We start from the raw sequence: 26,304 nt of genomic DNA on the forward strand, positions 1-26,304 counted from the left end.
CAAGCAACTGGATTTATTCAAGTTCCTCACCAAAACTACATTTTACGAGATCACATGTGAACACAACGTTATTTTAATTTCGCTCAATAGTCATTTTCACTGAACAGAGCCTGAACGCATCATTGTGTAACTGAACGGAGCCGTCGGTCTCGTGTCAATTTAAACACGGACTGGTTGTTTACAATGCAACAAAGATCGGCGATTAGAAAAGCATAAATGCTGATGTCATATTTTACTGAATGTTGGCGGATACATAGTCAGTAAAGCTTTACTTCACACGGTGGTGGGTAACGTTAAACTGAAATGAATCCGCGGTTCACACGCTTCCGAATCGTGAGGGGGGATCCGTACGGATCACGGACCGACAGTGGTCCGTTACACCACTGCTTATAAAGTCTAAACAGCTTTTAAAGTGTAGCTACTGATCCCTGCACTGGTTCACTTTTGGCATTATTTGCACAAAGACTCAATTTCTACTATATGCTAAAAATCTTAAGTCTCAAGTTTCTGACGTCCACAGCAACATTACATTTGCATATTTTGAAGAATATAGAAACTTATTTCTTTTGTGTTTCTTATGATGAAGTCATAATGATCCCTATTTCATGTACAGACGACAACATCTAGCTCATCGACACTGATGGTGTATATTAACGGGAGTGCAAAACAAGGACTGTTGAAAATCAAATCTGTCAGGAAAAAAAACTTTATTGACAGCGATTTTAGATATTTCAGTTTCACCATTGAGATAAAAAAAATAAGCAAAAAACTAGAAAGTCGTCCAGCGGCGTGCCTCACTGCTGTGACTCGGTGAGCTGCATCAGTCTGTGCAGGATGCTCTTCTGTCCACAGCGGACCTGCAGCGCCTTCTGCTTCCTGCTGCTCAGTCCCTCAAACGCCGCCTTGTCCTCCATCAGCGCCTGGTCGCTCTTCACACCACCCTCCTCCTCCTCCAGGTCTCCGTAGGACCTCGCAGTCAGGCGGGCTGCTTCATGAATTAGCCTTTTCCACGAAGCCTTTAATCCGGGGAGGCCCTCGTTAGAGAAAACGAGGGAAATCTCGTCGTCCTCATCTTCCTCCCAGCCTTCATTATCTTTGAACTCTGAGAACTCCTCCTTCGACATGCTCAGCACCTGAAAATGCACACAAGCGAGAGTTGCGTTTCAAATATTCATCCCCAACAAAGTGGTCTGCTGTGTTGTTTTTGTTGCAGGTTCCCCTCTCACCTTGAGCACAGTATGGAGCTCTGCGTCCGTCAGGCAGCCCTGCTTGCCAAAGACGAAGACTCCTTTCTCTTGCATCATCCGACACAGCACCTCCCGCTGCTCCTCCGCCAGCTGCCGCTCCGCATCGGACTGAACACCTGCAAGGAGAAGAGGACGAGGAGGGTTGAGAGGAAGCACGGCGTAACGGGGTTGTCTTTTCTCTCGTGTGGTCCGGCCAATTCGTCAACTCTTTCGAAACAAATCCGTCGACCTCGTCACCTTGCGTGGCGACCGCGTACAGGTTGCTGACGGGGATGTCGGCGGTGTCGTTGCCGTTGCTCCGGTAAGGCTCCGTGAAGCCGTACATGTGCAGCAGCTGCCAGTTGGCCATCTGGCCGTAGGTGTTGAACACTTCCTCTCCTTTGCGGATGGGGCGCACGCAAACCATCTTCAAACTGCCCTGAGAAATGAGTGCGCAGTTAGTTCACACTTCAGGTAAATCCAGATGTTTTGAAACAAGAAACGGTCCATTATTATTAAGAGCGGAGGTGTCCCCTCACCGGTGTAAACACCAGATTTGCATTGTGATTGGACACATGGTTAAGCATGTCGGCCATGGGAACCATCATCGGAGGGTTCGGGGCCTTCTCCTCTTCGTCCTCCTCCTCCTCGTCGTCTTCACTATCCTCCTCTTCCTGTGGCTCTTGGAAACTACAGAGAGGAGGATGGGGACGAATTTAGCGGGACAACGAGGATCCAGATACTTTTGAGTGTGTATTTTGTCTCATGCTCACTAACCTGTAGGCCATGACGAAGGCCACCAGCTGTGTGTACAGCTCCAGTGTGTGTGTGTCAGGGTTCCACAGGTCGGGATGGTTGACGATGAAGGGGAGAACCACGTCTGTGTATTCCCTCTGAATGTTAGCCAGGTCTGTGTCCACAGCCTCTGGAACACCTGTTCCCCTCAACAGTCCGTCTCTCTCCTCTTTAGACCTGAACGAATGAACTGCAGGTCACTGAAGAGAAAGCTAGAAACTCACTCTTCATCAACAGACAGGTCAAGAGAAAAGCTGCTCCTGTGGTTGGCCATGGGACAGCTTTTTTTTTTACTGATTTAGGAGAGGGTTTGGACACGGACTTAAATCCTTTTCTTACCAGAACATGGGGTGGTCCAGGGTCTTGAAGTCGGTCCACAGCGAGAGGTAGGGTTTCCAATGGGACCGTGGAGATGTGTATTCATACAGCAGAGCCAGCAGCAGGGGAACCCAGCCGGACGAGCTCTCCAGAGACGAGCTCTCTGTGACGGGTAAAAGGAGAAGCTGGGTTACAAACAAGACGGGCGGCTTCGGTCTCGCCAAAGCGTCTTTGTAACTACAACGCGATCACCTTTGTTCAGCACGACGGAGACCTCGGTGGTTTGCTGGTGGAGAAGAGCCGATCTGGGGATGGTGAATAAAACCTCTCCCTCCTCTATGTTGTCCTCAGCCAGCATCCCGTACTCGGCCACGGTTCCCTCTTTGCTCACACACACCTACAGAGAGACACATCCCGGCCAATGGGGTTATGAAGACTGGGATCAGCTAAGTGGAATAAGCGCACCTTCTTCAGAAACTCTTCACAAATACTGAACAATTACAAAAAAAATGGCAGGAACAACAAACTAAATAGACTGCCTGGTTGACAGACTGATCCATATTTAGGCTGACGCACCTTATTGCTGAGAACCAAGCCGACTCTGTGGCACCACTGTAGAAAGTCCTGCAGCGGATTAATCTCTGAACCATCATCGACCTGTCGGCGCATGGATATAGAAAAAACAACAACATCAAGAACATGAAATGGCACGTGGGATCTAGTGCTGTGGAGCACTTGGTTTCACCGCGAAACTACATTTACGCGGACAGTCATCGCTGCTGTACGTTAGCTTCGCTGTGAGTGAACGAGTAATTAGGAAATAAATAGCGCCAACAGCTGGAATACATAAAAACGTTAGATTGTACCCAACTTTAGACCACATAACGTTACAGAGGATGTACCATCAGTATGTACCAGGAGCAACTAACTACTCACTCACACGTGAAGCTAACTAACTGTGTACAGTGTAGTGAATTTGGTGCATAACGTTGCACAGAAACACTGTACAAACGGTTTGCTTTTCTGTTCATTCGAATGGAATTGTAACCTTGGGTCGTTTCGCTTTGGTTGCCATCTTGTCAATGTAGTTCCTCAGGACTCGGTGGGTCCTGGGTCACTACACGAGTGTGTGAAGAATCAGCTCGTGCATGCGGACTGTGACGGGAAAAGGGTTTATTGTGACCCAAGTGTAGACTTGCAGGCAAGTAACGGATACGTATAATCTGGCATTTTGACTTTTTCGGGGAACAACTCCCAACGTCCACGCTCGTGGACTTTAAGACACGTTCCCACAAAGTCCGTAAAGGGTTTAAGGCTGTCCATCTGTCGAATAGCCGAGTTCTTGAGGTCGCCCTCGCAGACATTTCGAGCCCTTCATGAATCATTCCGTAAGTCTTTGCCTGGGGAAAATACCCAAAATTCATAGCGATATGACGTTAAACACGAGGTTACGAGGGGAAACCCGGAAGCTTAAAAAGAGGCGAACAAAGAAGATGCCACATGGGTAATTAGCCCGGCACGTTACGTTTACACTCATACATTTGACATTAAGGGTTTGTGATGGTATATACAAACAAATGTATTCCAATAATATATGTCTCTTTCTGACATATGTGTTCAAAAACGTTTTGTACATTATAAATATTTGGTTTTATGTGCAATTTAATAATTGTTCTCATAGTATGATGTCTACTGTGACAGTGTTGTTTTAACACTGACGGCCACTAGTCTGTGTTGTACAGCCTGCCAAATCACCGCTTCCATCTTCAGTTTACAACACCTGATTCCACCTGGAGACTTCTAAATCAAAGGATTCACAACAGACTTGAAGCTTTTAGTTCACAGTAGATGTTATTCAAAGTCACAAAGTACAGTAAGCTTACACATGTCCCACACTGACAGCGAACAAGATCATGGTTTATAACATCTACTATCACACTTAATTGCACACACACTAAACTAAAGTCTCTCTTTCATTTTTATATTATCTAAAACATGATACAAAAATATATGACATTCAATTTGAATACAAAAAGGCTGTCATTTCTGTGTAAGGTACACAGTACTTAGACTTATCCACTGCACAAATGACAAAAATGGGCAATTTAACAGTAACAAAGCAACTTCACTCTGACTGATCATTTGGTAAAACCTCAATGTGTCAATGAAGATGAAGAATTAGCAAGCCTACAAGTGACGATAATCTGAGGAAAAAAACGAACCAAGAAATTAATATCAGAAGTCATCTTCTTAAACAGTCTGTGAGAACAACATCTGGGATGAAACCAAAGAAAAGGACACGCAAAGCTAAAAATGGCAACATGTTTGTGAAATGTTTAAAGACATCCTATGTCATAACAACATTTTTTTTTTTTTTTTTTTTTTTTCTATTGTCTGAGCTCACGTGCTGAGGGAAAACAATGGAAACAGCAAGCCGATGAACAAAAAGGTCCAAATCCTGAGCAGAGTTTGGGGACTCCCGAAATGGCTGAGTTTTCAACTTGAAGTCTGTTTGGGTGAGGCAGGCCCACACACCATGAGATATGCTGCATATGTTGATGTCATTTTCCCAAAATAACCTCAATAACGAGGCACCAACCTCAATAACGAGGCACCGTTCCACATGAGAAGGCTGTGAAGAGCTCAGAGTGCTGAATGGGATATGAAATGTTGAGCAGCAGAGGGAGCTCTTTGACCAGATAAGATATGGGTCTGTAAAATGCCACATCACCAGAGCAGAACTCAAATACAGGTCTGGAAAGAGTAGGAAAAGAGAATTTGTATCCTCTTTTCACCATGAAAAGTATGGCTCGTTGGTCTAGGGGTATGATTCTCGCTTAGGGTGCGAGAGGTCCCGGGTTCAAATCCCGGACGAGCCCAAGTTTTGAACAATTGGGCTTCACTGTGATAGAACACATGAAACAATAAAAAGATGAAGCTCTCAGTTTACAGTCAAAAACGAATACTTTGTGTTACAGTGAAGGTAACTCCTCTGATAACAGTGCAAATTCAATGTGTGTGGAAACTGTTGCTATACACATTTGATGCTCGAGTTAGAGCCATCAAGCAACTAATGTTACTTAACTTATGTTAATGTTGATCCACTTGTATTGACACTCATTGAATTGTATTCAATGCATACAAAATACTAGGATCAGTGGCAGTGTACTTGGTCACTACTAGGACTTGAACCTCTGATTACCATGTCGTGTCCCTAAAGACTGAGCTACTACCACACCTTATTCCCCCACCAATACTCTGATCGAAATATAAATATACAAATACAATATTATACAGGAATACAATCTGCACAAAGATACAATATGTGCGAAATAAAATATTAAATATAATACTGAAAAAATATGAAACATGGAGCAAAAAATGGATCCAGGGGAAAAGAGGAGGTAATTGTCAGCAACGTCGGAGGTCTGTCAGGAGCTTTGGAAGTGTCCAAATACATTACTAACAACTGCTTAAGCAGATACTTGTCCTGTTCACTAAAGAACAAATATGTCACGACAGCCAACACGCATTACAATTACAGGTTTGTTTTTTAAATTGCTACCACACTAAAATAGACCACAATTATTGAAAATGAAACTTGGAGAGCAAAACCTTATCTCAAGTTGACAAAACTCCAAACACATTATCTGCTTTGCAGCCAATTTGTTATTCAACATGGCACTTTCTGCAACATACTGCACACAGTTCTCTATATAAGACAGGAATCTGACCTAAAGCCATTTCAAACACTGGAACAACAATGGAAGCCAACATCAGCGAGTTTGTAAAAACATGCATAAGAAAAAAAACAAAAAACATTTTGTTGTCTCCACAGATTAATTGTCTGTGTCTATATTATATTTGGAATAAACTCTGTTCTGATTTGCAGTGCGAAATGCAATCTGTGGAAGTGAATCTAGTCTTGTGTGTTGTGTTTGGTCAATATATTCATGTACTTCAAGATATAGTGGTAATAAATATATGCTGTACATTATGATTGCAGTAAAATATAATATAATAACCATCATACTATTCAAGATAAATTAAATACAGCAATGCAGAGCGAGGCAAAGAGAGTTGACTTCTGCCCCCAGTTATTAAAAATAATAATAATAATAATATAAAATACTAGTTGGTCCTTTTGGAACAAACTGGTTTTATCAAGCCGTTAGAAAAATGCCAAATAGTTTATCTTAGCTCTGTTGAATCTGAACTGCTGTTTTGCTCCGAATTTTTTTAAGAGGTCGATATCTAAATGTCAGTACTCTCTTTAAATCTCAGCAGAATTCACAGAATAACTGAATCATTTAAACAATGTTACTATAACATTTAAAGCCAATTACTTAATTGATTTGTCATTGTGTTTGATCATAAATAGTAGATCTATTGACTATTTATATTAAAAGTTATTTTCAGCAGAGGACATGTTCACAGTGAGCAGCTCTGATAGGAAGTCTGGCTGAGCTGCACCATAAGCCTCGACCATCATCAGTGTGTTTGCTGCTCCCAGAATAACTTCAGTTTATTAAAAACGGATCAACATCAGATGGTTGTTTTTACATCGAGACTCTGAACAAACATGTGGACCAGTTGGAAAACGACTTTTGATGGAGCTCTGATGCATTTTAAATCATTTTTAGAGAGAAATGACTGGGAAAAGTCGCTGATCAGCGCTGTCCACGGCGGTGAGTGGGTGAGGTTTGGAGGCTCCTCAAACAAAACACAGAGATCACCAGAGCTCTACGTGACTTCAATATGAAGAGACACTAGTCCGCTATCGGCTCCCTTCACCGTCAGCCTTCAGTCCTTCTTCCACATTTAGTTTTTAGTCTTTATCAGTGAAGAGAAAACACAAGTGACTCGATTTTCAGACTGCACGGAGGAGACCCGGGATGGGTTGAGTCTCCACGGTTCTCATGGTGTGTTTAAGTCCAGCCCCCCGCTCTGAGCTCTTCAACAGTCAGTCAGACTCTCGTGTTCTCGTGGCTACAAACACATCGACGATAGAAAATGACAGAAGTAGCTCCAGCTCCAGCCGCCGCGCCGGCCAAAGCAGCCAAGAAGAAGGTGTCCAGGCCGAAGAAGACTGGTCCCAGCGTCTCTGAGCTCATCGTTAAAGCTGTGGCCGCATCCAAGGAGCGGAGCGGCGTGTCTACTGCCGCTGTCAAGAAGGCTCTGGCCGCCGGAGGATACGATGTGGAGAAGAACAAGTCCCGCGTCAAGACCACCATCAAGAACCTTGTGGCTAGGGGGACTCTGGTCCAGACCAAGGGGACCGGGGCCTCTGGCTCCTTCAAGATTAGCAAGACGGCTGGCGAGAAACCGGCAAAGAAAGCCGCTCCTAAAGCCAAGAAGCCCGCAGCGAAGAAACCCGCAGCGGCCAAAAAGACCAAGACAGCGGCAGTAAAGAAACCAGCAGCAGTCGCCAAGAAATCACCCAAGAAGGCAAAGAAACCCGCAGCGGCCAAGAAACCCGCCAAGAGCCCGAAGAAGGCAGCCAAGAGCCCCAAAAAGGCCACCAAGAGTCCCAAGAAGGTGGTGAAAAAGGCCCCCGCAGCCAAGAAAGCCCCCGCAAAGAAGGCTGCCAAGCCCAAAGCCAAGAAAGCAGCACCCAAGAAGAAGTGAGCTGTTACCAGTTGAAGAAGCAACGCTCCTATAAAAGGCTCTTTTAAGAGCCACCCACATCTTTCTTAAGAGCATTTTCCTGTTTCTTCACAACTTATTAACAGCAGAAATAACTTACTTTTTATTTCAGATAGAAAATTCATACATTTAAGGAAGTCCCATTGTTCATATAGTTACACATTATACTTAAGTATCAAATGGTAACACATCTAAACATACATACAGGAGGATAAAGTAGCAAAAGTTAATCCACTTCTAAAGAGAGACAGATATATATTAGACACAATAGCTAGTTTGTATTCATGTTGTATTTTTAGTGTGATGCAGCCTATGGAGGGGCTTAGTTGTAGCTGTATGACTGATTGTAGGTGGAATATCAGTGTGTTAAATCCAGTTGAAAGTGAATGTGAGCAGCTGCATCGACCGATCTGTCTGGAAGTCATACCAGTAACCTTTATATTAGAATATAGAGGAGCAAGACAAGTAAACAAGGGTTATTCATTAAAAGTCATCTAACTTACTACAATGAAATACAAAAAATGACTCTCATTGAATGAGAAAACCAAAGTATTTTAATAAATAAATATAAGTAGCTATATCCCAGAGAGACACAAGTATTGTTACATGTGAATTGACTTTGTTGTAGCTGCATGATTGCTGTGAGGGACAGTATAAGATGTAATTCTGAAGTTGTTTAACTTGAATTACTGATTTATTACATAGATATCACAATATCTCAAATGCAGGTCAAACTGAATGAGCAGCTGCATCAACTTCTGTCTCAAAGTTCAGCAGGAGACTGAGCAGCAGAGCCCGATGTGCTGCAGAAAGTCACAAGGCTGACACCAAAGTTAAGAATCCCAAAATAATACGAACAATAGCAATGTGGTACTACGCAGTATAACACCTTATTCTTCAGGCATCCTATGTCAAACTAATGAGAGCAATCACATAATGACAGGCCCATCGTTGTGAATATAGAAATAACCATGAAGACTAAAATGGACCTCTTTTTTCAGATAACGGTGATAATACATAAATAACAGAACAATCATATCTAATGCCTTATTTGTATTTCACTGGTTTCACCCATTACACTGTAAATAAGCACCATTGTGTGGGCCAACTGTCATCACTGTTCATTGCAACTATAACTTTGGTCTAAATTAGTTGATATTATCCCTCAAAGCCAGATCTCAATAAACACAGTTAGTGTCTGGATGCCTTCAGGATCAACTGGACTTCAACGTTTACTGAGAACCTAAATTCAGATGAGCTATGAGATATTTCAAATAAAAACAACACAAATCTTGATTTAAAAAAAAGAAGTAAACTGCATTTAATTCAAAATAATCTGAACTGGCATTTTGTACGACTTCCTCATTAGTCATGGTAGGATGTTTTCTTCATTATATCCTAAAATCAACTCTATTTCTTTTCTTCCTGACATTTCTTTCAGTTTATAAGCCAATAAGTTACCATGGAGCATTTTCCTGTTTATTCATGAGTTATTAAGAGCAGCCATACTATTTACTTCTTATTTGAGACAGAAGTGATGCATTTAAGGACGTCCCATTGCACATACAGTTACACACTATACAAGTATTGAATAGTAACAAATATAACAAGAGGAAACCAATGTCAGTGTTTTAAATCCAGTTGAAAGTAAACGTGAGCAGCTGCATCAAGTTATCGGTCTGGAAGTTGAAGAGTGAGACACATAACATGATGAACGTGCTGTAAAGCTTCACAGTAGACAGAAGGCTGACAGGCTGAGAAGTCTGCCACGGATAGAATAATACTTGCACTGTAAAACCAGGTATATATACAAATAACTATTAATAATTATATTATACAATAAGAGCAATCACATCATGCACATAATGTAAAATATAAATAAATACCTCAATTAATTAAAATGAAGGATAAAGTAAGCAACAGTGAATTAATTGTTTTTTAAACTCTAATACAGGGTAAATTAAAGTGACTTCATTAAAGTTTAATGAAAAAGAAAAGTTTCAGGAAAGGAGTTTAAATTGAGGAAACATTCTAAATAATTTGTAACACATCAGGCCAGTCTGCTTATTGACCATTTGATTTAGGATACCGGCTCTTTAATTGAGTTATTGTGTGGCCCTTAAAAGGACCTTTGATGTTTTGATAACGAGTAGTTCAGAGTTTAACCGCCGAAGCCGTACAGAGTGCGTCCCTGTCTCTTCAGAGCATACACCACATCCATGGCGGTCACCGTCTTCCTCTTGGCGTGCTCGGTGTAGGTGACGGCATCACGGATCACGTTCTCCAGGAAGACCTTCAACACACCGCGGGTCTCCTCGTAGATCAGACCGGAGATACGCTTCACTCCACCACGGCGAGCCAGACGGCGGATAGCGGGCTTGGTGATTCCCTGGATGTTATCACGGAGCACTTTACGGTGACGCTTAGCGCCTCCTTTGCCGAGTCCTTTTCCTCCTTTTCCTCTTCCACTCATTTTTACTGGTCAAAGTATTTCAACTGAGTGAAGTTCACTGTTTGGTTCCTAGTTATTTAAATACTGTCTGAGGACGTGATAGAAGACAGAGGCGGGACTTTTAGTCTATAGACTATATTCATATTCATATATGTATTTATATATTCATATATAGACATTCATATTAATATATATATATATATATATATATATATATATATATATATATATATATATATATATATGCTCTTAGATGCTTGTTTAAAAAAGGAGATGCACTTATGACTTCTGGTGACTAGTAGTTCTCTTAAATATCTATGTTGAATACAATTATTGTAAGTCGCTTTGGATAAAAGCCTCTGCTAAACGATAATGTAATGTAATATATATATTCATATATATGTATATATATATATATATATATATATATATATATATATATATATATATATATATAAATATTTGTATTTTTATTAAATCTCTTTAGTGGCAGAGCCACTTCATTTTGTGTTCAGATGTTTGTATTTAGTTATAAAATCACCAAAATGATTAATAATATGGTATTTTATTTTTAACTCCAGTGTTTTCCATTTACATCAGTCCAAGTGTAAACTCTGCTCAGTTGATCAAACTGAATATTTATAGAAGATTGAGATACATTTTTATTACTTTAGTACATTATTGTGACTTCATGATTCTTTTCCAGAATATGATGAGTACATGAATAACTTAGGTCATGATCTTTTTTTTTAGGGGTGGCGAAACACAATCGATAAAATATTTTGGTTACTTGAGCTTTGTAACTGATGTACTCCCATTTCTCAAACTGTTCCTTTATCTCACTTTGTTTCTTGATCCAGTTTAATTGTGTTTTCTTATTCCACTTCATGAGGTTGGAGGCCTCATCAATGTAGTTTACAGGTGTACAGGTCCTTGAGATTTACTGCAGTTTTTGAATTGAATGGCTAAATTTGTAATTCTTTGAGTTTTCCTTGAATTGGAATGACCAAGTCTTATTATGTTGAGTGACTTTGACCTGCACCATTGATGAGGGATGCTGAATTAATGTTGCTGTTGTGAAGGGAGGGACGGCCCTTCACAACGTCCGTTATTACAGTTTATAACTGCAAAAGAGGCTTCCAGCAGAACAACAGAGGGCAGACCACTCTGCATTTTTGGCGGACAATTTGAAAAAAAAAAATTCCGCCAATGAGCAGCGGAGACTCGGGCGGTGGGTCGCTGCTCTGGGCGGTGCTGAGCTCCAGGAGGAGCCCCTCACCAATCAGGAGCCGGAGGTCTGAAGCTGCGTCACCATTTCACAGCCGGTCCCACAGTTTAAGAGCAGCGTGTCTCCTCTTTGACTGCATGTTTCTCCCGATCAGTGAAAGAACAAGAAGTCATGGCAAGAACCAAGCAGACCGCTCGTAAGTCCACCGGAGGCAAAGCCCCCAGGAAGCAGCTGGCCACCAAGGCTGCCCGTAAGAGCGCCCCGGCCACCGGCGGTGTGAAGAAGCCTCACCGTTACAGGCCCGGTACCGTGGCTCTGAGAGAGATCCGTCGCTACCAGAAATCCACGGAGCTGCTGATCCGCAAGCTGCCCTTCCAGCGTCTGGTGAGAGAAATCGCTCAGGACTTCAAGACCGACCTGCGCTTCCAGAGCTCCGCTGTTATGGCTCTGCAGGAGTCCAGTGAGGCTTACCTGGTCGGCCTGTTCGAGGACACCAACCTGTGCGCCATCCACGCCAAGAGGGTCACCATCATGCCCAAAGACATCCAGCTGGCCCGTCGCATCCGCGGAGAGCGAGCTTAAGCCGTCTGATGATCCACCAACTACAACGGCTCTTTTAAGAGCCACCTCACTCTCACAGAAGAGCTCAATCCTCAACTGCAAACTCGTGTTTTACCCTCAATGACGACAAATCAATTAAGTCTTTCTGTACTGGTGTTCTTTTCTACAACCTAACTATTTAAAGGCTACATCACTGAATCCCTTAATTAAATTATTTAATACAAAATTGACACTCAACCAAATAGCACGAGGGAAATGTAAGTAATGACAATTTGAGTCTCAAATGGTCTGTGTTCGAAGTTTAATAATGCTGCCTAAACGCGCTAACACTTTATTGTCTCACGTCTCATTGAACACGTACAACGCAATTCAGCGCACCAAAACATCACCTTATGACATTTTAGTACTTGAATAATGAATTAAAGGAAGTCGAGTCAGAAACCGACAGCTCACCTTCAAAGTAAAAGTTGCGTGTGTTCAAACGTGTTTGGTCCAGCGGTCAATTTAAGGAGCGCAACATTAAATAAATAAACCAATATTATGAATAATGAACATAATACATGATTGTGTTAAAATCATATTTCTGCCACATTGACACAATTGAATGTGATTAAATTGCCAATGGGCGTAAACACTGAATTATTTGTACATAATGATTCATATCAATTTATTTATGTAAATAAAAGCTTAAACTATTTGGGTGAATGTTTCAGGCTGTAGTGTTGAGACGTGTGATGAGTCTGACTGTAAAAAGAGTTGATTTACTCTGAACTTTGACTTTATTGCTGGCTGTCTTGTCATGACAGTAACGCCACGAAGCTATCCCATGTAAAATCCTTCAAGTTTATTTACTGTTTGCACTTTTAACTATTCTACATAAATAAAAAGAATGAATAATAAAAACCCTTTTGCAGGATTATTCTCTGGGCTGTGTATAGAGTGCTTCAACATCATCACTTTCCACCGCATACAAGTCACGTTCAAGCATTCTCAAATGAACAGTGCCAACCCAAACTTTGAATAGCATTTTCACATACAGCAGTCTCTAACAGGGTGCACATGTTTGTGCTCACAACAATGGTCTGTACTACAATACAATATAGCAGTGCATGGCGGGCCGTGTATTTCATACCTGGGCCTTCAGTGCTGTCCTACTACAGTTGAACCACCTCCTAATAACCTGATTATGATGCCAGCATGACGGGATGCTTCGTCATTAACAGGCAATGCATATTGTCAAATTCAATGTAACACGATGACAACAACAAACTCAGAAGAACCAGTCACATATATTTATGACAACAAAGATAGAATAACATAAAACCCAAATAACACGATTCAATAGGCCTCTGCACGGATGCCAGTGATGACAGTCGAGCCTCCCCAGTTGTATTTCTTCAATACGTTTTAATGCGTTTGAGGGCTGAAAATGTCCGCTCGACAGAGGCAGTAGATATTGAGATGGTCACCGCCAAACATGCCAAAACGCAAAAAAATTAATTTTGCGTGAAAACTTCTTACATATCTTTAAACTTTAACTCTTACTCCCACAAAGTTCTGCTCACTAGTTTCACAACAGTCACGCTAGCCCACTGACCAATCAAGCCGCATGTTAATGCTGACATACTTGTAGGCCAGTGAGAAGGCTCTGGCATGTTAAAGAATACGCCCAACATGTCAAACTGAAGATCTGATTGGTTGAAGACTGTGAAAATCAACAATATCGTCCCCATTTACTTAAACCGCAAAGGGATTCACTTGTAATTCTGAAGGCCTCCGAGCAGATGTTTTTACTTAGAGACAGTATAGAACACACACGGAACACACAGAACACACATGGAACACAGAACATAGAACACGGAACACACAGAACACAGAACACACACAGAACACAGAATATGGAACACACAGAACACACACGGAACACAGAACAGAACAAGGAACAGAACAATAAACAGAACACAACACGGAACACAGAACAGAACACAGAACACAGAACACAGAACAGAACACAGAACACAACACGGAACACAGAACAGAACAGGGAACAGAACATGGAACAGAACATGGAACACGCACAGAACAAACAACACAGAACACACACATAACATGGAACACACACACAACACACACACACAACACACACACACAAAACACAGAACACAAACAGAACACAGAACAAGGAACACACACAAAACACAGAACACGGAACGGAACACAGAACACACACAGAACACAGAACAGAACAAGGAACAGAACACAGAACAGAACACGGAACACAGAACAGAACATGGAACACGCACTGAACAAACAACACAGAACACACACAGAACATGGAACACACACAAAACACAGAACACAAACAGAACACAGAACACAAACAGAACACAGAGCACAGAACACACATGGAACAGAGAACAGAACGTATGGCACTGTTTGTCAATTTTGGACGGGAGTCCCTCTGTTATGGGATTCTTTGCAGCAGACAGACTCTTCCTTGGAGAATTCGATGAGCTTGATGGCAGAATGACAGTTTACGGAGGAGAAAATGTTCAACTCGGGATTCGTGTGAGTAGCCCAAACAGAGGTTGTGCCTTGCTCAAGGGTAGCGCACATTGAGGGGAAACATAAACCGTATGCACTTGATCTCAACCCTGCCATGAGGAGAAATGCACTGAGGGTCGCAGATCTCTTGTTTGATGAGTACAAGCGGAACGTGCTCATTGCCTGGAACCTTCCTTTTAAAGTCGGCACAGTGATTATGTTTGTAGAGGCTGTTATCTGTAGGGTATAGTATTTTATACAGAATAGCTGAATCGGGAAGTAAAACATTGCATTCATAAAATGCGGATGAGAGTTGGCGTCTATAACGTTATACTGAATCACCATATATTCTTTAGATAACATAAGATAGAACTTTATTCATCCTGAGGGACATTGCTCTGCAGCAGCAGCTGTACACAGTAGGAAACAGTCAGTCTGTTAGCCTATAGTACGATATGATATACTGTACAATGACCCACTAGCTGCTGAGGAATGTTGTTCCGCTAGTGAGTCACACAACCTGCTTGAAACAGCTCTCCCCTCTTTTCACATGCTTGACTTTACTTGATGGCTTTCTTTTGCTCCCACTCAAAAACTTCTACAACTACACAAACCTCAAAGGGATTTTTAGAAGTCTTTGATACATCATACTCTCCTCGTATTCATCACAGTTTTGCAACAATCCAATGGTAACAAGTTGTCACAGTGGGTGGGGGGGAAAGTATAAAAACAAAAACAAGACCATACTGCACTCTTCCACCATCCAACTATATACTCATTATGTTTAAAACTCCTTATATTTGACTTATTTCACCAAGAGACGACTAAATACACAAAATGAAGACAGCTCACTGCTGCAGAGGTAAAGCGTTTTTTTTCACAGCAGACAATTCCATTTAGCCACTTCACTTTCAGGGTCCTGGTATTCTGCCTGCTGGCTCACTATCTTGGATTACTGGGACACTTGAATAGAACAGATTCATGAGATTGAATTGTTTTGAAGAATATAGATTTTCACCTACATTTAGCATTCTTCATGCACCTTTTGATATTGCTTATGATACACAGAATCATGGAATCGATACGGACGATGTGTCCGAGAGGAGGAAGCTCAGAGAAAAGCTGAAATGTAAACCTTTCAAGTGGTACCTGAACCATGTCTATCCAAGTCTGGACACATGGGATAACCTCTTGGGGTATGGCGCGGTAAGAGACATTTTCAGTCATTAGTTTGCCGATGTATCATGTCATATTTTAGTGTGAGTACTATATCAGTAACCCTGAAATACTTGGACTGAATTTAAGATCAGAAATATGTATTTAATGAGTTTTTTTTTCAATGAATACTAATTAAACGTCCTGAGGCAAAGCCCTGGATATGTAGCCATGCTGAATGTTGTAATTGGGCTTTACATTTTACATTACATCAATGAAGGTTCACGCAGCGGTCAAAACAAATAAATAACTCTCTTAACATGACACTGATCTGTACAGCTGCAGAACGTTCTTCTTAGGAGCCACTGTGTGGACCAGGGAGTCGTTCCAGCAGCCAAAGGTTATCTAAGAAGACAGACGAGAAAAACTGCTCCTGAGATGTTAACAACAAATCAGAATATTAAATCACTACCCTTTCTTTCCGCCAGCATTGCTTCTATAATGCAGATGGTGAAATCATCATTGGGGGGATTAAATCTCACAAATATAACAGTATTTCAACCGCTGCCTGGTTGATCCAGGCTCTGGCAGCACTCCCACCCTGCAGGACTGTCAGCTGGCTAAACTAAAGCAACTACATATGCACTGGGACTTCAAACAAGCTAGAACTCAGCTGATACCAGTGTGGTGGCATTTTGTTCTGACTTCTGTACGGTGACTTTTTGAACAATCCAGCACAGTCTTATCAGATACTACCAGTAGGAGGTGGCAACGCCTTAAATGTCCAACCTACACAAATGTGCTTGAAAATATCATTGTGTTAGATGCATTTATGCTAACATCTCATACATTCTCTCTCTTGATCAAGCTTTTGCAGAGCCGATCGATCTGGAATAAAGAGATGTCTTGAGATCGCCCAGGGAGAAAGCTCTTATTATGAGGTCATCATTCAACAGTGCAGTGGACAGAGCTGGAAGATTGAGCATCTCATCACACGTTTTTAGTTTAGGGCTTGAACTGAATTTGCTAGTGTATTAAAAAAGGATAATGACAAACCGGATCTTATTTACATTTTTAAATGACTATTAGAAATTTTAAAACAAATCTCCCCAATTTTTTTTAACATGCCATAAAAAGGGTCACAGTTGCTAGCATTTCAAACCTTTAAGAACCTTAATGCCACATCCACCATTTGGGGTGTCAATGAATTATTCAGCTGTGAGCAACTTAAGTCAGTTATGACCTATGCATTTCTGTTTGACAGACTATTAAACGATCTACTACCTCTGTGCTTTTTGGGCTAGCCAAGCCCCCGTACCGTAACACCTTGAATAGATAAGCACCGGCTGGCTTGACCGAAGTTTCGCAGATGACGGCTCACTTGACCGCAGTTTGTTTACCTTGTGTTTCTGTGTTTCTGTGTGTCAAACAGCACTAATTATCTCATCTCAATCACCTCTGAATGTCAGCACTAATACAAGTTATATTTGACTCCTCTGTTAGTGTTAGATTGACTGGGAAGGACTGTATAATTGTACTGGTTCATTACAAGTTGTGGCCACCAGGAGGCATCTATCAGCATGCACTCCAGACAAGATGTTTCTTATTGAGGTTTATTGGCAGTACTCGGCTGCTTCTCAGAAACCTGTCTATAGAGGTCGTCCTTCGTCAGTTAAACAGCTGCATTGCACGGAATCTAAGCTGACGCTCACCTCTCATACACCTGCTTCCCAAACAATAAACGTAACCCCTTTGAGTTCCTGTCACTTTACAACAGTTGTGGCCAAATGTGTTGTTTTGTTTGATTCCATAGTTAAATGTTTGCAACCAGCCCAATATTTTTCTCATCTAGAGCAGAAATTAAGTATGAAGAGTGATGTCACCCACTCTAAGAAGTGCAATACATACCCATTATATACACAGAAGAGATTTGAGAACAACATTACATGTAAACTGTAATAATAAAAAAAAAACTGTTAAAGATATCAAAAAGATGACTAATATTGTCATAGTTCAAAGTCTTGTAACTCGTTTAAAGTTTAGTCTAGCTGAAAGTATTCAGAAGTATTTAAAAAAAATGAAAAAAGCTTAATATTTAAAAAAGTATAAATGGTAGAAACCACAGGAAAAAAGACATTGCACTAATGTCCTTAAAAAGCGGAGTAATTTGATCTCTGAATGGTAGATTAAAAAAGAACGTAAGGAAGAACAAAGATTTGGAGAACAATGAGTGCTGCTGGATCAGCATTAACACAATTTCAGGGAGTCCACATTTCGTACAACAAACTTATATTACAGATGTGACTTTAAATTCGGGAGTAGTCCACAAAACACGAAGACAAGGTTCCCAGCAAGCTATTTATAAATGGACATAGAGGACGCCTTTTGTTTTACCACCCCACCACAAAAATAGTTTTATACATAACCGCATATTACATAATGGAGGTTCCGATTTGAGGAAGCAGGTGACTTCACGACGTCAGCCCTAGGAACACCTGCGCCTACTGCAAACAAACAGCGGAGGGAGGATAGGTCTCACCCCGCGCATTTAAACCAAAGAAGGTGTCTCTGTCGTTTTTTATTCTCTTGCTGGGGGATCAGTCGGTGTGTTTTCAGCATGAGGGCAGCATTGTTAAAGCGGGTAGTCCTCACTTTGGGGGGGATCGGGCTCGTCTTCTACGTGGGCATATTTCTAAAGGGGAGATATGAGCCGACTGACAACGAGCTGGACTCACCGCGTATTATCAGAATGTTTTCAGACGTGGAGGCAAACATCAGCTATCTCTGTGAGTTGAAGCAATGGTTTATCTTTCTTCCAGTATACATGTTACTCTGTTTTATTTCGTTTTTATCGGGTTGAATGTCACCTTCTCACTTCAAATGAAGATGGGAAATGGAAAAGAAGTTTGGTTTAGTTTGATTTGATCATGAGACATTGTTAGAAAGGTAAAAGGAAGGATTCAAATGTAAGTTCACTGTATACAACAAAAGGTGTTTTATGCTCAGCCTTTTGAATATGCATGTTAGCAGACAGAAGTATGACACATGAAAATAATATTAATATGTAGTAGGACACAAATGTTTTCATTTAGAGAAAGAAAAATGCTCCCCTGGGGTGTTGAATATTAGGTTAAATTGCCTATTTGGGACTTGTCTGTAATTGCAGGTTGCTGTCTATTAATAAGGTCAAATTTAAGTGCACAATTTATGAGTTAATAAATAGAGTGTTCCATGTATTAACATATAGAGAATGCATTCTCTACATTGTTTTAAGTATTGTTTCCTGATTGTTTATTTAGTCTCTTTTGTGTGCTGATGTATGCTAATCCCAATATAAGCAGACATAATACACAGACAAAACTAATGGCTCCTACACTAATGCTTAACTTCCCTCTGAATGTCAATACAAATTTTAATTTTGTGTAGAATCAATCAAGAGAACTCGAATCTCAAGAAAGATTTTGATTTTGAAAAACTGTAGTGCACTATTTTCTACAAAAGGTGGTCATGCCTGTAGCTCAGAGGTCTTCAACTCTAGGTTGAAGACCTCTAGGGGGTCCGCGGAGGTACTGCAGTTTTTTTATTTTTTTATTATTATATATTTTTTTTTACAAACATGAATCTGTCCATTATTTTAATAGTTCAGTATTGTATGCAATATAACAGGTATGTCTATGCATGGCAGTGATACTAATAGGCCATCCCTTATTTTTGTTTCCACATTTATGTTTAAAATAAAAACGTAAATTTGAATAGCTTGTATGCATGATTATCATGCACTTGACAGACAATGTTGATATTGGCATTGGTACCAGTTGACAAGGTATGTTTATAAATGGCAGTGGCACGGCCACCCTAATCTTCTTTTTAAAATAAAAACATGAATATATGAACCTGTGTATTATTTGAATAGCTTAGTATTGAATGCACAATAACAAGGTATGTTTATACATAGCACTAGGCCCAGTTTAATATAAAACACAATTTTATACAATATATATAGTAGGGGTCCCTGCTCCATCTCTCTATCAGTTTGTGGGTCCTTGGCCTGAAAAACGTTGAAGACCCCTGCTCTAGCTGATTTTGCTCTCTCCCTGTCATCCCTTTGTCAAGTCAATGTACTCGAAGTTTTTGAGAAAAAGCAGAAAAGCATGGAGACAATGCTTGAAGAGGACAGAGGCAGACAGAGAATAGCTGCAGAGGTCAAACAGCCATCAGTCAAACAGCAGCCAGAGCAACCTGAAGCAAAGATTCAAGACCAACAGAAGGCCCCCAAAGAGAAACAGTCCAATAAACTGTTCCCAGACTCTGTCCTGTTCAAGGAGTGGGGGGGAAGTCTGTCTGAGGACGACCAAAGAGAGGCGCATAGTTTGTATGAGAAGTACGGATACAACGTTTTCCTCAGTGATCGCCTTCCTCTAGATCGAGCTCTCCCAGACACCAGGGATAAAAGGTAGGCTACAACTTATCATTGTCATTTCCTATGATGCCAAACCTGCCATTCCACTTCATACACAAAAGTTCTAGATTAATTGATGTTCGTTGATCATCCTTCACCTTCCAGTGGACATAGTTTGTCTTTAGACACAGCTCACTGATGGACAGATGGTGGTATTTGTGAGAAAACCTTCTGTTTGTGAATAGGTGTCTTAAAAAGAGTTACCCAAAGGACCTGCCAAGCCTTGGAGTGGTGTTGATCTACCTGAATGAGGCCCTGTCAGTCATCAAAAGAGCTCTGCGCAGCATCATCGACCGCACCCCTAAAAACCTGCTGAAGGAAATAATATTGGTGGATGACAACAGCTCCTATGGTTGGTTGGCTGCAAATGATTCAGATTCTGTAGATTGTGCAAGCACGTTTGATAAACAAGAGCACATCTGAGGAAGGTTGGGCTGATAAAACATGTGTCAATGTGCGGAGGCATTTTTGTCCATCCTAACTTGCTTACAGGCAATAAATGAAATAAAACATCAGAAACACCTTTCAGTATAATGAAACCATTACTACATCAATGTTAAAAATGCAATTTAAATAGCTTACTGTAATTTGTGAGCATGTGAGGCATGTCTATGACCAGAACTGTGGCTCTCTCTCAAAATCTTCTCAAATCTGCTTTGGATTCTGGTTAATCAGTGTGCAAACTGTTATCTCTGCCACGTCTGAACTTACTAGGAACTACATAACATATAGCCCACATTTTCCTCTCAATTCAGACGACTTGAAGGGGGACCTTGACGCGTACGTGAAGATGATCGAGCAGCAGAACCCGAGTCTCCGTTTTAAAAGAGTGAGGCACAGTGAGCAGCGAGGCCTTGCATCTGCCAGAGTTTCTGGATGGAAGGTTGCTACTGCTGACGTGGTGGCCATCCTGGACGCACACATTGAAGTCCATGAGCTGTGGTAAGAATGTGGCAAAAAAATAAATCCTATTATACTATGATTTATGTGGAGTATTTCTAGTACAAGACTTTAACATGATACATTAGCTGCATCTGCGCTAAACAGCCGTCATTTTTGCAATTTTTGCAATTCATGCATACATGGAATTTGACTGCCGTTACACATTGCTCTCATCGTACATACGTACATAGAATATACAAATAAACAAGAGAAATATAAAAACAAGGACATTAGAGACAACAAAGTAGAACAGAGAAACTAAGCATAAACATTTAACTACTATGTACAATATAAATATATATCAAAGAATATATCTGAGCCTGAGGTGGCGCAGGAAGTAAAACCTCTGCTGGGCCTTTTTCCTGATCGTGTCGAAGTGTTCTGCATGTTTGGAAAGATAAATCTACACAAACCATGAAATAACAGACAACACACACCACCTCCCATTCAAAAGTTGCAGTCCTTTTGAGGAAAGAGACAGAGAAGTATTGAACCAGCAGTCTAACTGGTTGCTAAGTAAATGTCAGAAGGATACAGTGATGTGAGAACCGCTTATCTTCCATTCCCCTCATGCAGGGCTGAACCCCTGCTGACACAGATCAAAGGTGACCGAACGGTGGTGACGTCCCCAATGTTCGACAAAGTCAACTTTGATGACCTCAAGGTTGCTGAATACCCTCCAGCAGCACACGCCTTTGACTGGGCTTTATGGTGCATGCTCGAGAAGTTTTCGGACGACTATTACAAACTCGGAGACGGCTCATTGCCTGGAAAGTAAGTTAAAGTGAAATCAGTCAGTCTTGTTCCAATTTGTGTCAAACAAATAAAACACCAGGGTCTCATTAATCATATCTTGGATGAGGCCTTCTTGATGATCTAAAAGCTTGACTTTTAATGGTAATACTGATGTAAATTATACAGTTGTGACTGTTGTCTTCTTTCACCTCAGAAGTCCATCTGTCATGGGGATCATGGTAGCTGACAGGAAGTATCTAGGAGAAATTGGAGTCCTCGATGAAGGCATGAAAGTGTACGGTGGAGAAAATGTTGAGATGGGAATTCGTGTGAGTAAGCATCACCTATCTAACATGCACATCTAACAAATCTTACACCTTATTACGCAGTCCCAGGCCAACTTGCAGCAAGAAAGAGTGCAGATCCTGGCTTCAGTACAATCACCCCTCTCACTCTGTGAAATGACTTGGGGTGTCATTTACAACCGACTCGTTCGCACAAAATGTAAAAGTTATGATCTATAAAAACCAGCTATGAAAACTTGACAGGAGAATGTGCACACCTGTAGGGGACACATGCATACACATGTTATGGAAACGGGGGCAATTGGTGACGCAGTTGGTGAGGTGGTGAATTGAAGCCAGATTGTAAAAATTAAGTGAGAGGAATCCTTTTGATTTGATTTCGCTTCATATCGCATGTGACTTATAGATCCGCATCATCGTAAACATTCAAACCAGCAGTTTTATTTGTGTCTGTGCGAGTGAGCCTATTCCTTTAGCACCTTTCAGTTGTGAAAGATATAAACCAATTCAAATCTCAAATCAAATTCTGCTAAACATTTCAATAGCGCTCTCTGCCCCCCAGAGCGCAGAGGAAAAAGGCTGGACTACAGACTTTCATCAGCACCACCAATGTAATTCTCATCATCCTTTGTAGAAACTCAAGGAAACATCAAATAGCATGATTAAAGAACCGCAGAACAGAGCGTCATTGATATCTTCTTATACTGCGCATACTGTATATTACCAAGTTAGTTTTCATATAGATTTTGCGTGTAAAATCACTGCAGGGAACAGCACTTAATTTATTAATTTGTGGTTTGTTCGATAAAGACAGATACAGTCTACTGAATACATAGACCAACTGAAAACAGCTATGCGATGCAGGTATCGTAGCACAGTGGAGACACCTCACATTTTGTCACGCACTTTCTTGCTGACAGCCGGGATGAGAAGATTGACACCATTTTCATGTCTGTGTGGTAAGAATGATGCTACAGCTAGCATCCACTTTGCTTTGCTTGCCCACCCACATTTTGTAAACTTTTAAGTAGCTCTTATTCACTCGTGCATTGACACAATTGATGATTAGTTTTATTGTATGAGCTCTTTCTTTGCTCATGCAGGTGTGGACATGTGGAGGCAGTATTGAAGTAGTTCCATGCTCCAAGATCGCTCACATTGAGAGGGCCCACAAGCCCTACATGCCTGACCTGAGCCAAGCCATGAAGAGAAACGCCCTGAGGGTAGCAGAAATCTGGATGGATGAATACAAACACAACGTTAACTTGGCGTGGAACTTACCATTGGAGGTAGAACAAAAACGATGATGCATGCTGCATGCTTCTCCACACAGGGTGCAGGATGAACATCCAAGAGTCCAAATATAGTTATATTAGTTATGAGTGCATTTTAATTTCTTATGTTACAATATCATAAACATGTCACTCCATATTCTCTGCAGAATCACGGATTTGACATCGGGGACATCTCAGAGAGGAAAAAACTCAGGGAAACGTTAAAATGCAAACCTTTCAAATGGTACCTGGAAAATGTGTATCCCAAATTGGATCCCTGGGACAACCTACTTGCTTATGGAGGAGTAAGTTAAGTTTTATCTCCTGCTTTGTTTGTGTAGTAGATGCAGTACAGCGATGTGCAGTGGGTGTGTCACAGCCACAATAATCTATTTTCGAATGATTCACTCCCACGTGCAATAGTGGTCGATACATTTTTTCTGGGTTTGACAAAATGATGAACTTCCCCATTTATAGCTGAAGAATCTTGATGCTGATTTGTGCGTAGACCAAGACCCAGTACAAGGTCACACACCCATCACCCAGGTCTGCTACTACAATGGATCTCAAGTAAGTGAAGCAGCTTGAAAGGGTTGTCTCTCAAAAAATACAAGTGGCAGTATTGTCTGTTTGTTGTCTTATTCAAACGCCCAATCTGCTTGCTGCTTAACTTTTAAAAAATATTTTTCAGGTCACCTATTATCGCTCAAACGGTGAGCTTTATATCGGCGGCATCAAGTCCCATAGGTACAATGACAACCGGTGTTTAACTGACGTTGGGGAAAAAGATTCAGAGCCGGGCCTTTACAACTGCAAAGAGGCTGTGCAGAAAGGAATGAGGATTTACTGGGACTTCACTCAGGTACTACAAGTTCAACTATTGTCAAAACAAAGCAAAGTATATGAAAGTCAAGGAGGAGGAAGTTTTATCTCAGTAAAATAGTTGGTAAAAGTCAGTGTGTTTCAAATTAGAGAGTGGATGAGTTTAGGGTGATTTATGGCTCAAAGTATTGACTGTGGCTGTCTGAATGTTTGAAGATGACATACTGTGCATCCACATTCTTAAATCTTGACACCTGTCTTTTCTAGGGCAAAGAAATGAGGAACCGAGAGACAAAGAGATGTCTGGAGATTAAAAACGGCAAACTTCTAATACAGGAATGCTCTGGCCAAAGATGGGAAATCCAACACATAATCAAGCCCTTTTAAAAGTGTGTGTGTGTGTGTGTGTGTGTGTGTGTGTGTGTGTGTGTGTGTGTGTGGCCAACAAGAAGTGCACTTCTCTGCTCATAGGTCAGTGGATAATATCACCTGCATGTGTTAAATGTAAAAGAAAGTCAGTGAAATTTGACAGTGAAAGCTTCTCTATTTGAGATATTTTGTAAATCTTATATGAAATTATATTCCCTAAAAACTGAACTTTGGTAATTTGCTCAACATCTTATGAATGGATGTTAAGTCTGCAAGTAATTTTTTGGTTGAGCATACTAAACTGAAGTGGTGTTCAAATTCTTATTGGATCAGTAAAATGCCATTGGTTTTCAAAGTACAAGAAGAAAATATATTTAGTTCTATTCCTTTCATGTTTCAAGATCAAAATGTATGACTGGTTAAATTTGTCTGTCTGTTGTTCCTACTGTGCTGATCGGATGAATTGCAAGCTGTCTCCCAGTCGGTCTATATTACAGGTATTGTGTGGAAAAGAGCATTACTGAGATCACATTGACTAATAGCATTTTACCTCAGGCTGCTTATAAAGGACATACCCACCTTTACGCAACTTAGAAATGTAAGTTAATCCTTTCCACTCAAGGACACCAAATATATTCTATTCAAGCATAAAAGTTAGTGATAATGTTTTGTACGTATTAAAACATAGGGCAATGCAAAAGAGAAGAGTTTAACCTTTGTTTGTTTTGCTGTTTAAATAAAGTTTTGTCTGCTTACTGAATTCCCTCCATGGCAGAAGTGGACATAAATCAATAAATGCTATTAGTTAGATGCATCTTTGCAATGATGAAATGTAACTTTAAGGTTTTAGTTCTATAAGAATTGGCCAGTTATTACAAATGCTACACCTGGAAGCATTTTTATGCAATATGTTTGGGGCTGTTGGGTGAATCTCAGGTTTGAAAATATAATGTAAATGTTTTTCTTAGTAACTTATTTATATTTACTGTGCATTATCATCTGTTACAGAAGTAGCCTCTATGCTGAGAAATTCAAACGCAACTAATGGTGAAGGAAAAGTAAAAGGAATAAAGATCAATGAAGGTATAACAGTGGATTAAGAAAATAATGAAAGTGCTCATAGAGGAGCAAACAGCAGTACAGAGATGCAGAGTTCAAATCCTTAACCAAGCCTCCTTCCACAAAGATGGCTTTGTGGATGACTGAGTTCCCAATAGGTTTAAATCTACTGTACACTGTTTTTTATTATTATTAAAGATTTGTCTTGTTACTTATGTAATCCTGAAAAGTTATGCAAGAGTCAACTTGTTCAGAGGTAAATTAACTATCTGTATAAACTATGTATTAGTTAATAACATTGAGTGTAAACAATTATCTTGATGTGTTCTAAGACTATAATTACCCACAGCCTTAATTTCTTCTGGGGAGCCTTGTTACCTCTAGTGTCTAGAAAAGGGAAATATATATATATAT

General features: G+C 40.7%; 5 protein-coding genes and 1 non-coding gene across 6 annotated transcripts; 4 read left to right on the forward strand and 2 right to left on the reverse strand.

Annotated features, from left to right (window-relative positions):
• Window positions 1–690: 690 nt before the first annotated feature.
• On the reverse strand, window positions 691–3,475 carry setd6 (SET domain containing 6, protein lysine methyltransferase). The gene is made up of 9 exons (XM_068731948.1): window positions 3,388–3,475; window positions 2,916–2,996; window positions 2,592–2,736; window positions 2,361–2,502; window positions 2,004–2,198; window positions 1,766–1,916; window positions 1,485–1,665; window positions 1,227–1,363; window positions 691–1,133 (listed from the first exon to the last, which is right to left on the reverse strand). Exons 1-9 carry the CDS (start codon window positions 3,412–3,414, stop codon window positions 795–797), a joined length of 1,398 nt encoding a protein of 465 aa, XP_068588049.1. The 5' UTR covers window positions 3,415–3,475; the 3' UTR covers window positions 691–794.
• Window positions 3,476–5,146: 1,671 nt separating this feature from the next.
• Window positions 5,147–5,218, forward strand: trnap-agg (transfer RNA proline (anticodon AGG)). The gene has a single exon. It is a non-coding gene; the product is annotated as a tRNA-Pro (tRNA).
• A 2,134-nt stretch (window positions 5,219–7,352) lies between these two features.
• Window positions 7,353–7,967, forward strand: LOC137888539 (histone H1-like). Its single transcript, XM_068731946.1, has one exon. The coding sequence runs from the start codon at window positions 7,353–7,355 to the stop codon at window positions 7,965–7,967; it is 615 nt and encodes a 204-aa protein (XP_068588047.1).
• A 2,179-nt stretch (window positions 7,968–10,146) lies between these two features.
• LOC137888576 (histone H4) lies at window positions 10,147–10,467 on the reverse strand. The gene has a single exon (XM_068731988.1). The coding sequence runs from the start codon at window positions 10,456–10,458 to the stop codon at window positions 10,147–10,149; it is 312 nt and encodes a 103-aa protein (XP_068588089.1). The 5' UTR covers window positions 10,459–10,467.
• Window positions 10,468–11,836: 1,369 nt separating this feature from the next.
• On the forward strand, window positions 11,837–12,247 carry LOC137888552 (histone H3). The gene has a single exon (XM_068731960.1). It carries the CDS (start codon window positions 11,837–11,839, stop codon window positions 12,245–12,247), a length of 411 nt encoding a protein of 136 aa, XP_068588061.1.
• Window positions 12,248–18,454: 6,207 nt separating this feature from the next.
• LOC137888580 (probable polypeptide N-acetylgalactosaminyltransferase 8) lies at window positions 18,455–25,516 on the forward strand. Its single transcript, XM_068731993.1, has 11 exons — window positions 18,455–18,711; window positions 20,039–20,378; window positions 20,570–20,736; window positions 21,140–21,326; window positions 21,903–22,100; window positions 22,276–22,390; window positions 23,470–23,655; window positions 23,808–23,945; window positions 24,118–24,210; window positions 24,332–24,502; window positions 24,730–25,516. The coding sequence occupies exons 1-11, from the start codon at window positions 18,543–18,545 to the stop codon at window positions 24,847–24,849; spliced, it is 1,884 nt and encodes a 627-aa protein (XP_068588094.1). The 5' UTR covers window positions 18,455–18,542; the 3' UTR covers window positions 24,850–25,516.
• Window positions 25,517–26,304: the final 788 nt, after the last annotated feature.

The sequence above is a fragment of the Cebidichthys violaceus genome, unplaced genomic scaffold (genome assembly GCF_023349555.1).
Source record: "Cebidichthys violaceus isolate CVI_PGR_0920_01 unplaced genomic scaffold, fCebVio1.0.p SCAF_55, whole genome shotgun sequence".
NCBI classification, from domain to species: Eukaryota; Metazoa; Chordata; class Actinopteri; order Perciformes; family Stichaeidae; genus Cebidichthys; species Cebidichthys violaceus.

Excerpts from the sequence above, each read along its gene's own strand:
- setd6 (XM_068731948.1), bottom strand. The coding sequence starts at position 3,414 with ATGGCAACCAAAGCGAAACGACCCAAG. Across the intron at positions 1,364-1,484 it reads GTACGCGGTCGCCACGCAAG|GTGTTCAGTCCGATGCGGAG; the intron begins GTGACGAGGTCG and ends TTCTCCTTGCAG. Across the intron at positions 1,134-1,226 it reads AGCTCCATACTGTGCTCAAG|GTGCTGAGCATGTCGAAGGA; the intron begins GTGAGAGGGGAA and ends GTGCATTTTCAG.
- LOC137888576 (XM_068731988.1), bottom strand. The coding sequence starts at position 10,458 with ATGAGTGGAAGAGGAAAAGGAGGAAAAGGACTCGGCAAAGGAGGCGCT.
- LOC137888580 (XM_068731993.1), top strand. The coding sequence starts at position 18,543 with ATGAGGGCAGCATTGTTAAAGCGGGTAGTCCTCACTTTGGGGGGGATC. Across the intron at positions 22,391-23,469 it reads ATGTTGAGATGGGAATTCGT|GTGTGGACATGTGGAGGCAG; the intron begins GTGAGTAAGCAT and ends TTGCTCATGCAG. Across the intron at positions 23,656-23,807 it reads CGTGGAACTTACCATTGGAG|AATCACGGATTTGACATCGG; the intron begins GTAGAACAAAAA and ends TATTCTCTGCAG.
- LOC137888552 (XM_068731960.1), top strand. The coding sequence starts at position 11,837 with ATGGCAAGAACCAAGCAGACCGCTCGTAAGTCCACCGGAGGCAAAGCC.
- LOC137888539 (XM_068731946.1), top strand. The coding sequence starts at position 7,353 with ATGACAGAAGTAGCTCCAGCTCCAGCCGCCGCGCCGGCCAAAGCAGCC.